The 10,510-nt window shown below is 45.7% G+C and overlaps 1 protein-coding gene across 1 annotated transcript; it reads right to left on the reverse strand.

Moving 5' to 3' along the window:
• Nucleotides 1–399: 399 nt before the first annotated feature.
• On the reverse strand, nt 400–10,402 carry LOC124232618 (zinc finger and SCAN domain-containing protein 32-like). Its single transcript, XM_046649570.1, is given in 6 exon segments — nt 400–1,971; nt 2,733–2,920; nt 2,922–3,201; nt 7,355–7,432; nt 9,518–9,683; nt 10,046–10,402. Coding segments are annotated over 6 exon segments (1,647 nt in total). The 5' UTR covers nt 10,160–10,402; the 3' UTR covers nt 400–1,150.
• Between the last annotated feature and the right edge of the window lie 108 nt (nt 10,403–10,510).

Consider the following 10,510-nt stretch of genomic DNA (forward strand, 5'->3'; position numbering starts at 1 on the left):
CCTGTATGCACAGGCCAAGAACCATGGACAGTACAGCTATCTTTTAATGCTTTTTTCCATGTTGATTTTACAGAAGCTTAAACATTCCCTTGATCGGGATCAGTAAGTTTTACATTTTGTTTAGTGCTTCTCACACCACCCCTTCCTTGCACCTGCAGTCAGAGCCTCCTGCAGCCCCTATATTTTCTTACTCCTGTGATCTCCCTTCTCAGTAATGGCTCAAACCCTTCCCAATGCAATTCTATTCCTCCTCTCCCCGTTTCTTGCCCCTTATTCCTTCTCTGCATGTCCTACTGCCCTGAAGCAGGCTCTACACTTATATGCTCTCCAGAACCCTGCAGGCTTCTGTGTGAGTATAATGTTCCCAAGGGAGAAAATTACAACCAAAGGCCAGGGAAGTGGAGGGAGAAACACCTTTATTTTCATCAGAAACAGTAATGCTTATAAACTTGTAAAAACATCACTATAAGAGACAAGAAACCAGGAACTGGGATGGGGTTGATGGTAAAATGAGGAATCTTACAAAGATTATTCAAGATGTTCCACTTGCTCTAAGATTGAGTCACTTAGATTTAGTATAAACCAGTGGCCTAACCTATCCTTCCTACCCTTTGTTCCATTTTTGGTGGTGGCTGGATTCCAGAGTAGTGACATGCTCTAGTTAGCAGCAGTACTTAACAGCAGGTGCCTAGAGGTCAACTATTCGTTAAGAATAGGTCCACGCTATTACCTTGTAGATGTGCTTCCCACCAGGAGAAACAATTCCTTCCCTGGCATGGTGCAGAAACACTTTTCAGACCACTACCCACTCATTCTGTTCAAAACAAGGACACTCTGGCTTTCTGGCAGGACTTATGGATCCTATAGCCTTCTTCCCTTCAAAGAAAAATTGAAGTCCACAGTGAGACAGGACTCTGGAGTTGTAGGAGGAGCTAGAGTTTATCATTCATATGCTGATTCCTATTCCCGGACATGGTTCTGAAGTGCTTAACTGGTTGTCAGTAACTCTACTGCTAAGCCAGGGATTGGCTGGTAGAACTCTCCATAAGCAGAAGGAAGCTCTAAATAACATATGTTGACCTAAGGAATTGATCTGTCAGGTTTCCTACACACTCACGGCATCTCTCCTCCTTCCTGTGATGTGGGTATCTCATTTATGTACCCCCTGATGGCGTATGAGGGCAGAGTTCTTCGTGAAGCTTTTTGCACACTGACAGCACCTGTAAGTCTTTTCCCCAGTGTGCGTTTTCTGGCGGGCCCTGAAGTGGGAGCTGTTGTTGAAGCTTTTCCCACACTGCTCACAATCGTATGGGCTCTCCCCAGGATGGACTGGGTGGTGGCTGCTAAACCGGGAACTGTTGTTGAATCTCTTTCCAGAGACAGGGCACTGATCGGGCTTCTCCCCAGTGTGGGTCCTCTGGTGGACAATGAGGCTGGAGCTCTGGCTGAAGCTTTTCCCACATTCTCCACACTGGTAGAGTCTCTCCCCGGTGTGAGTTCTTAGGTGAGTTGTGAGGGTGGAGTGCTCACTAAAGCCCTTCCCACATTCACTGCACTTGTGAGGCTTCTCTCCTGTGTGGATTCTCTGATGACAAACAAGATAAGAACCTTGGCTAAAGCTTTTCCCACATTTGTAACAATACAAGAAGCTTCTTCCAGTTCTGGAGCCGGCTGATGGTGAGGGAGAACTCTGAGAGCACTTCCTCCCACACAGGAGGTATCCACAGGCCTTCCTCCCAGTATGAAGTCTCTGGTGACTCATCCTCTCCTGGGATGGGGGTTTCTCCTCACTCTCACCTGGAGAACATCTATGTTGCCTGCCTGACATTGGCTCATCCTTCCAGCCTCTTGTTAGCTCAGAGTACCAAAAAGTTTCACTAGACTTTCTCCACTGGGCCTTGTTCATTTCTGCTTCCTCTGAATCATCCCATTTCACATTCTCATTTTTAATCCCATACTTGATCTCAAAATCTGAAAGAAAAGAAATACAATGTACTGGAAAGAAGGGGAAAAAAATGGAATGAGAAAAGAGTTACATAAACTACATAAAGAAGAAATACCTAACTGAAATTTTTCACGTGATTCAGTCTTCTGCTAATTAAAAGCCTATGTTTCTCTCTCCAATTGTAGTATGTTTAAGGTCGAAATTTGTGGTCACAGGTAAATATACCCTAAACTCCACGAACTTTCCTCGTATTTTATTTCCTTTTGGATGACCTTACACAATGATAAAACTCAGGCAAACAGTCAAGTTCGGTATCATCTGTCAATCTGTGTATATGTGTATTCTGAATTCTTGAATGGCCTAGCTTCTGTGAACAGAAAAACAAAACACCACCCTGAGTGGCCAGCTCACACATAAAGCAAGTTGCTGAAAAGGAAGCAAGTGTGGGCTTGGGTCATGAAAAGAGGATCAGTGCTGGAGAAAGAGGGAAGGAGAGAGAGTCTGGGCTGGAGGACTAACTGGCAATCTAAGGAAGCAAGGTAATTGGAACACCATGGGAAAAAGTGACATGGACTCTGTGGAACAGTCTGGCAAATGCAAAATTGGAGTCCAAAGTGCAAGAGAAACAATCTTTAAACACCATGAAAACCAAGACTCCCTGGTCTGTATAAGCTCAACAGAAAGATGATGGCAAGTCCAGAAGCAGAAATGGCTCTCTCTTCATTGCCAGGCTAATGGTCTCTAAGTGGACTTTCCATCCTTTGACTGCCAGAGCCAAGAGTCTTACCAAGTCTGTTGGGTAACAGGAGTGACAGGTCAAGTCTGCTAACTTCCTGGCCAGGATCCCTGAAGTGCTTTTCATCCCCAGCAGCACCATCCACAGTGGTAACTTCTCCAACCTCTGTGGGCTCCTTGTTCTGCTGACTCAACTCTCCAGCATCCGTATCACTTCCCTCTTGGCCTTGTAACAGTTGCTACAGAGGCCCAGGAGCTTGAAAGGACATCCATTTCCTCATGAAAGATACAAGGCTCAGGCATGTGGCCTCTCCTCACTTTGAAGTAACATGACTGTAGGTTTTTGAACTTGGTGAGACACTGCTCTGGGGTCCGCAGAAAGCCCTGCTCCTGCAGTTGTGCTGCCATGGCCCTATAGATCTGGATGTTCTGGTGACGAGCCTGGAGTTTTTCATAAAAGTGACAATTACTGAGAATGGCCAGGACTGTCATGGTCTCTTCATAGCCCCAGTGCACACCTGCTGCCAGGGAACAAGAAACACAGTGATCAGATTAAAGAGGACCAGATACCACAATGCACGGTTTTAGTAGCCCAAGAACTTAAATCCTAGTTTGTCAAACTATGCCACAACTGGCTACTCTCATTCATGTCTCACCGTGGGCTTTTTCCTAAAACAAAAGCTATCAGTATACTAGAAAAGAAATCTTCTTCAGCTGAGAAAGAGTTGCAGAGTATTTTCTAAAGCTGCCCTGTTTATTTCCCTTTATCCTGAATCCCACTCGTTTCCCCTGAGATATGACTCACAAGGGTCGTGCTCGCCTGGCTCCACAGTTGTGGGGATCCCTGAGGGCCTGTGGCCGCATAATAGGACATGGTGAACATGCAAGACTTGGAGGGAAGCAAAGAGTTAGAGGAGAGAAGAACTAGTTATAGGATACTTCTGCCTACTGCCACCTGTGATGCCCAAGTCCCTCCTGATCTGACCCATCCCTGACTGTTTATCTCTCCTGTCATCTATGTAGATACAAGGAACTAACTTACAGCACTTAACTAGGACAAGGTGAGAGTAAGGAGTAAACGTCTGGAAACTGCAAACAGGCTGGCTGTTGCTTCAGAACACACCACACATTCCTCAAAGGGGTGCCCATCTGGGCCAGTCACTGAGGGCTCATTTGTCTAGAGCTGTCCCAACAAGGACGTTCTGATAACATCCGGTCATGATGCTCTCAAGGGCACACAGCCCGTTCTCATTACCCCCTCTCATCCACTCTGCTCTAAGCCATCATCTCAAGCCTGGATTGCTGCCATGGCCTGCTACACGGTCTTCTTGGTTCCACTCTTGACCTCCTACGTTCTATTCTTGACCCAGAAGTCAAAGTGGGCCCCTATCCTTCATTCAATTCAACTAACATGTATGAGTGTCTACCATGCCACTTTCTGAGAAATGCAAATATCAATAGGACATGGATCCTGCCTTCAATTAGGCACAGTCCAATATAAGTCTCTGTAACAAGAAGGAGACACAAACAAACGTTTAGGTAAAGGGCCAAATAAATTGAAATACTCAAAGGGATCGTTTTGAAACTATTACTCCTCTGCTCAGAAACCTTCCAAAGCCACCCCATTTCACTCAGAAAAGTCAAAGTCCTTACAGAGTTCTATAGGTAAGGCCAGAAGGCCTGAATATAGTACTTCTCAAATTATCTGTAAAGAACCAGGTTTTTTGATTGTCTTTAAAAATACAATAAACATGCAGTTGGATAGTGCAGCAATGTCAAATTGCTCTAAGTTTCTAAATGCTTGCTCTCCATTTCAGTTCATGTCACTTTCAATAGCACTCCCCTAAGTGATGTGACTCTGATCTTGTTTATTGTTCTCATGCTCTCAATCTGCTCTGGTCACACTGGCCTCCTTGCCCAGACTTGCTCCAGCCTCAGAGCTTTTCCACTGGCTGTTCCCTCTGCGTTATACTCTTCACCCAGAGAGCCACATGGCTCGTTCCTGTTCCTCCTTCAAGTCTTTGTTCCAATGTCATTCTCTCAATGAGGACTACTCTGACAACTCCAACAAAAAATGCAACTCACCCTCTGCCCCTGCACTCTTTTTGATGACTCTTACTCTGCTCCATTAGCCCGACAGCTGCAATGGAACCTGATTCCTAGACTAAAATGACAGCCTTCTGAATGCACACAGTGGCACCTGCCAGGACATCACCCATCTTCCATAGAGAACATAGTACTCATTCCTCAGGCTAACATCATCTTCATTCTTTTATGTTCCAGTAAAAAATCTGGGTATAGCACCTACCCAGATAATTCACTACTTTGGTGACAGAAACACACCTGGTTTTGGTTTTCAAATTTCAAAACTCAAAAGAAAATTCCCTGAGTTACCCAGACAACATAAAGGTTTAGGTACTACTTTTCCCTCCATGTAACCTGCACATGGCCAAATGAGTGGCTTCACACTGGAATCCACTATAGCCTTTATCTCAGCATATCCCCTACAGTGAGGAACAGGAACCATCTTCAATTCAGAGCTGGAAGAGAAGGCCCCTTGCTGGGGAATGGTTTGCTTATAGGTGATCAGTACCAGGGGAGACGTGTAGAGCAGTCCTCACCCAGGTGGCTCTGGAGCAGGAGTAAGTGTGAGGCCTCCCACCTTCCTGGAGTGGCTGCTTGCTGTTGGATGGGTACTATCTGAGCCCTCCAGTGTGTTCCCATACCCCACGTTTTTCCATCTCCATGGGCCTTGACTTGGCCCTTTGGTCTCAACAGCCCCATGTGCCAAACTCCTAGGGGAACTGGAGGAGCCCTGTAAGCCTCGACAGTAACTGGCCTGGAGGCTTCTGAACTTGGTTCAACAGTGCTCCTGAGTCTGGTAGAAGCCTTATACACAAGAACTCAGTGTTCCCCACATAGCTGGCTGCTTTGCTGGTGTACCTGGAATTTCTCATAAAACCAAGGCTCACTCAGAACAGACAGGAAAGTCCTGGCTTTCTCAGCAGCCCAGGGCGCACCTGCCACTTTCCGGTCCACCAAGGCCAGCTGTTTTTGTGTCACCTTGATTTTTAATTCCCCCTTTGCTGGTGTTTCATGGGCTTCTACTCCAGTCTCACTTGTGGAACTCTTACAACTTTTCCTTGCTCTGCAGCCATGGTGGGGAGGGGGGTCCCCAGTGTTCTATTTGATCCAGCCCCGAGATGATATTCAGACCATGAATGGGAAACCCTACATGTGAAGAAGCAGGGAGGAGACATCAAAGCCCAAGCCAGCTGCAGAGCACGTGTCTCTGAATCTGATGGTCAGGGAGGCTGCTCTGAGGAGGAACAGCCCATGTGGGACAGAACTGATTTGAGGAAGGCAAGAGATCAGTCCTGAGACCCTGCAAAAGGGCTCTTGGTGCCTCCTGAAGGGCCTGGGCACAGAAGCAGACTGTCACAGCCAGGTTGTTCTGGTTTTTACTCTCCTCTGCCGCTCAGGACATAGCACAGCTCTGTGTGTGAGCACACGTTCATTCATCTCTCATCTGTTTCTCCCACAGTCTAAGACTACTGTCTGTCTCCTGTGCTGTTTCTCTTGCTGTCTCTCTGTCTCCCCTCCCCCTTTTCCTTGACCTCCCCACACTCTCTGTCCCCACTGCTTTCAGTCTCATGTCCCCTCCCTTGTTCTTGCTCCTTGTCACATATGCTATCCATCCCTGTCATGAGCCCTCTCTTGCTTTCCTTTTTTTTCAGTTTCTCTCTTTGTCTCTCTGTCTCTGTCACAGTCTCTGTCTGTGTCTTCCTATCTCTGTGTCTCTTGTTTACTTTCTATATTTTCCTGTTTCTTCCTTCTTTCCTTCTACCTAACAGGCTCCCTACTGTCTGTGTGTCTCCTTCCTTCTCAGGTTCTTTCAGTCTTCTCTGAACAACTGAACACATCCATTCTGGACCTAAAGGGAATGCAGATCCTTACCCAGCGAGACGTTTCTGTCATTCTTCCATGTAACACCCCCGTAGAGGGCCCTCTGTGCAGGGCCACAGTGCCTCTGTCCTTCCTAACACAGGGATACTGCACTGTCCTCACAACCTATGACTGGGTCGCTGTAACAACACCGGGGTCTGCTGCTACTGATAAGAAATCACCCTGCTAGCCTGGGGTGGGGCAGAGACAGGAACACAGTCATGAGATCAGGGGCAAAGCAAGGCAGAGGGAGGTCAGGCCTCTGAGGGAAGGATTAGGGTGAGTAAGGAGCCATGTGATGACGGCAGAGTAGACAAAATAAGAAAACAAACCAAGAGGGGCCTTCCCGGTGCTGCAGTGGTTAAGTTCACACATCCTGCTTCGGCAGCCTGGGGTTTGCCAGTTTGGATCCTGGGTGACTACATGGCAACACTTGTCGAGCCATCCTGTGGCAGACGTCCCATACATAAAGTAGAGGAAGATGGGCACAGATGTTAGCTCAGGGCCAGTCTTCCTCAGCAAAATGAGGAGGATTGGTGGCAGATGTTAGCTCAGGGCTAATCTTCCTCAAAAAGAAAGAAAGAAAGAAAGAAAACAAGCCAAGAGAACCTCAATGAACCACCTAAAAACCCTTTCTAACATCTCTGGAAAAGAAGGAGTTTTAAGGTGAGAGTGAGTACAAGGTGAAATGAGAACTTCAAGAGAAAAAAGGTGCAGACCACAGCTCACCTGGTCCCCTCCTATCCAAAGCAGAGCACCTGTTTCCTGGTCTCAAAGACCCCTCTTCTGGGGATGGTTCCTGGAAGCCTGTAGAGTAGGCCAGGGTGGGGGAGAAAGAGCCACTGTTAGAGGGCAGCTTCCACACAACAGCCACAGAGAAGAGGTTCTGAATGCAGTCCTCGGGCCAGCAGCATGAGCAGCATCTGGGAACCCTTCAGAGATGCATATTCCTGGGCCCCACCTCAGATCTTCTGAATCAGAAATGCTTGGGGTGAGGCCTGGGAACCTGAACACACCCCCAAGATGAGTCTGTAGCAGACTCAAGTTTGAGGATCACTGTCATAGCCAATGCCCTCTCTGTGTGTTTAGAAGTTTCTTTCACCAAATCATTCTTGGCATAATAGCTTAAAAAAAAAAGTTTTCATGCTAAAGAAGTAAGTACACATTATAGGAAAAACATGTTTTAACAGAATAATGAGAGAGAATCTCTTATACCCCACCACCCAGGATAAACATAGTACTCTTAAAAATAGCACAGTAACTCAAACCTTTTATTTTTCTTCAGACTAAAATAATATATTCTTTCCCAGATCCCACCTTCAATAATTCTACAAAGGAAATGGTTCATTTTGATGAACTTCAGAGGATATTCAGAGTTCTGTGACCCCTGGGGAGATTACAACACTCCGGATTTGAGCAGCCCATCGGCACAGTGACCAGAGGGGACAAGAACTGGAACACAGTGAATCCTGCCCCTCTTTACTCACAGACCCCAAAGCCTCAGAAATCACACACCACAGAGCACAGATGTTCCCAAGGATTAAAAGGAAATAAATGCTAAAGTGGTAAAGTTTACAAAGATCCTGATAGAGTATTCACTTCACTTAAAAAATACACAAGTGGGGTGAGCCTGGTGGCATAGTAGTTAAGTTCACATGCTCTGCTTTGGCAACCCAGGGTTTGAGGGTTTGGATCCCAGGCATAGACCTACACACCATTCATCAAGCCCACAGTGTGGCAGTGTCCCACATACAAAATAGAGGAAGATTAGCACAGATGTTAACTCAGGGACAATCTTCCTCAGGCAAAAAGAGGAAGACTGACAATGGATATTAGCTCAGAGCCAATCTTCCTCACCAAAAATAAATACAAAAATACAAAAGCAAATACAACTCTTACACTATTTTCCATTCATAAACAGAAGCTTGCCAGTTTAAACAGCATGAAAACACAATGTTTTCCTCCAGGATTTGAGTTATATAAACATGAGCTGCCTTTTAAAAATTACTTAGTAACCTGTAGTGGCAGCTTTCAATTAACCAGAAAAGGCAGCAGTGGCCTTTAGAGTACCTCCAAAGTATGCAGCCAAAGTGCTTCACAGAAAGAGACCTCTAAAGATGGAGCCTTCGTCTGGCCATGCAATGGAGTATTAGGCAGCCATAAAAAGGAAGGAAGTGCTGATACACGCTTCAAACACACTAAATGAGAGACCAGACATGAAAGGTCACATACTGTAGCATTCCATTTCCATGAAATGTCCCAAAGAGGTAAATCCAGAGAGAATAAAGAGCAACTGATTAATGGGTACAGGGTTTCCTTTTGGGAGGGTGAAAATGTTTTGGAATTAGATAGAGGTGGTGACTGTACAACACTGTGAATGTACTAAATGCAAGTGAATCATTCACTTGAAAATGGTTAATTTTATATTATGTGAAATTCATCTCAATTAAAAAAAATTTTTTTAGTTAAAAAAATTTTTCCAAATTAATTAAGATCAGTAAAAATAACAAATACAGCTTTGGAAGAAAAGAAAAATAATAGGAGAAATCTATTGTGGAAGAAAGTAAGCTGGATAGGAAAAGGAGTTTAATGTCTTTAGGTATATGAAGAACTGCTATGCAGAAGGTGAAGGTAAACATGCTCCCTTTAATACGCCTGATTCAGAAGGAATAGAATTAAACTGAAATAAAAGAGGATTAGGCTAACACATAAATGATCTCTAAGACTATTTCAAGTGCTGTTACCATCAACTGAAATTTGAAATCTTGTCTTTTGGATATATTTCAAAGGCATTTCATCTGGAGCCCAGGGGCAGATTCACGCTCAGACTTGCATTTCCAATAGAGGATTGTTCTTCCCCCACCTCAGGTGAGGGCAGAGGCCTCTGCTTACCTTCTGAGTGTTCCCATGGTCTTTGGCATGAGCTCCGTGGCCCCGTCAAAGTCCGTTCCTCTGGATGAAGCCCCTGGATCAGGTGGGATCTCAGTGATTCTCTGGCTCCTCCTAAAGGGGCCGTCTCCTCGATGAGCACTCTCAAGTCTTTCCCGGAATCCAGGACCTGAGAACAGACCCTATCATCTGTCACTACAAATTCCTGCCTAAGCTGGACCTACAACCCCTAAGAGTGGCATTAAAAAGTGCTATGAGACATAAGGAAGCATAAGAGAAATATTCTCAGAGCCACTGTAATAAAATAAAAATGAATAGAATTTGGTCTCAATCACTTGGTCTCAAGTGATTAAAATCATTTACATGAAAGCTCTTTGCATAGACCCTGACATACCAGAAGGGCTAAAGTGGTGTACATGTGTTGGAAATGAGAGCATCAGCTTTCACATGAGAGAGCTCCTGTGATCTCAGCACTACTGCCATTTTCTCTCCCCCCTAATCCAATGCATCACCAAGTCCAGCCAGTTCTACCTTCAAAAGATCCCTTGCATCAGTCCTCTTCTCTCCCTCTCCACACCCTCCAGCCTGGTCCAAGACACCATCCTCTGTCTGGACTGGACTTCTGTCATTGCCTCTTATCCGCATCTTCTCTGCTGCTGGACCCTCTAACCCATTCTCTCTCTACACAGAATCTAGCAGATCTTTTTAAAACATATGATCATGCCCATCTCTGTTAACACTCTTCAGTGGCTCCCACTGCACGCAAAATAAAAGCCGAACTCCTCTTTGCAGCCTGAAAGGCCCAGCATAAGGTGGCCTCTGCCCTCCTCTCACCTCTCACACCACTCTTCTCCTCGATCCTGAAGCTCCAGCCACAAGTCCCCACTTCCTTCTCAAACATGCCAAGTCCACCCCCACCTGAGGCTCTTGGAGTGTTGCGTGCCCTCTGCCTGGAGTACTCTCTTCCCAGCTCTTGACACAACTGGCTCCTTCTTT

Source organism: Equus quagga, unplaced genomic scaffold, assembly GCF_021613505.1.
Source record: "Equus quagga isolate Etosha38 unplaced genomic scaffold, UCLA_HA_Equagga_1.0 HiC_scaffold_8558_RagTag, whole genome shotgun sequence".
Taxonomy (NCBI): domain Eukaryota; kingdom Metazoa; phylum Chordata; class Mammalia; order Perissodactyla; family Equidae; genus Equus; species Equus quagga.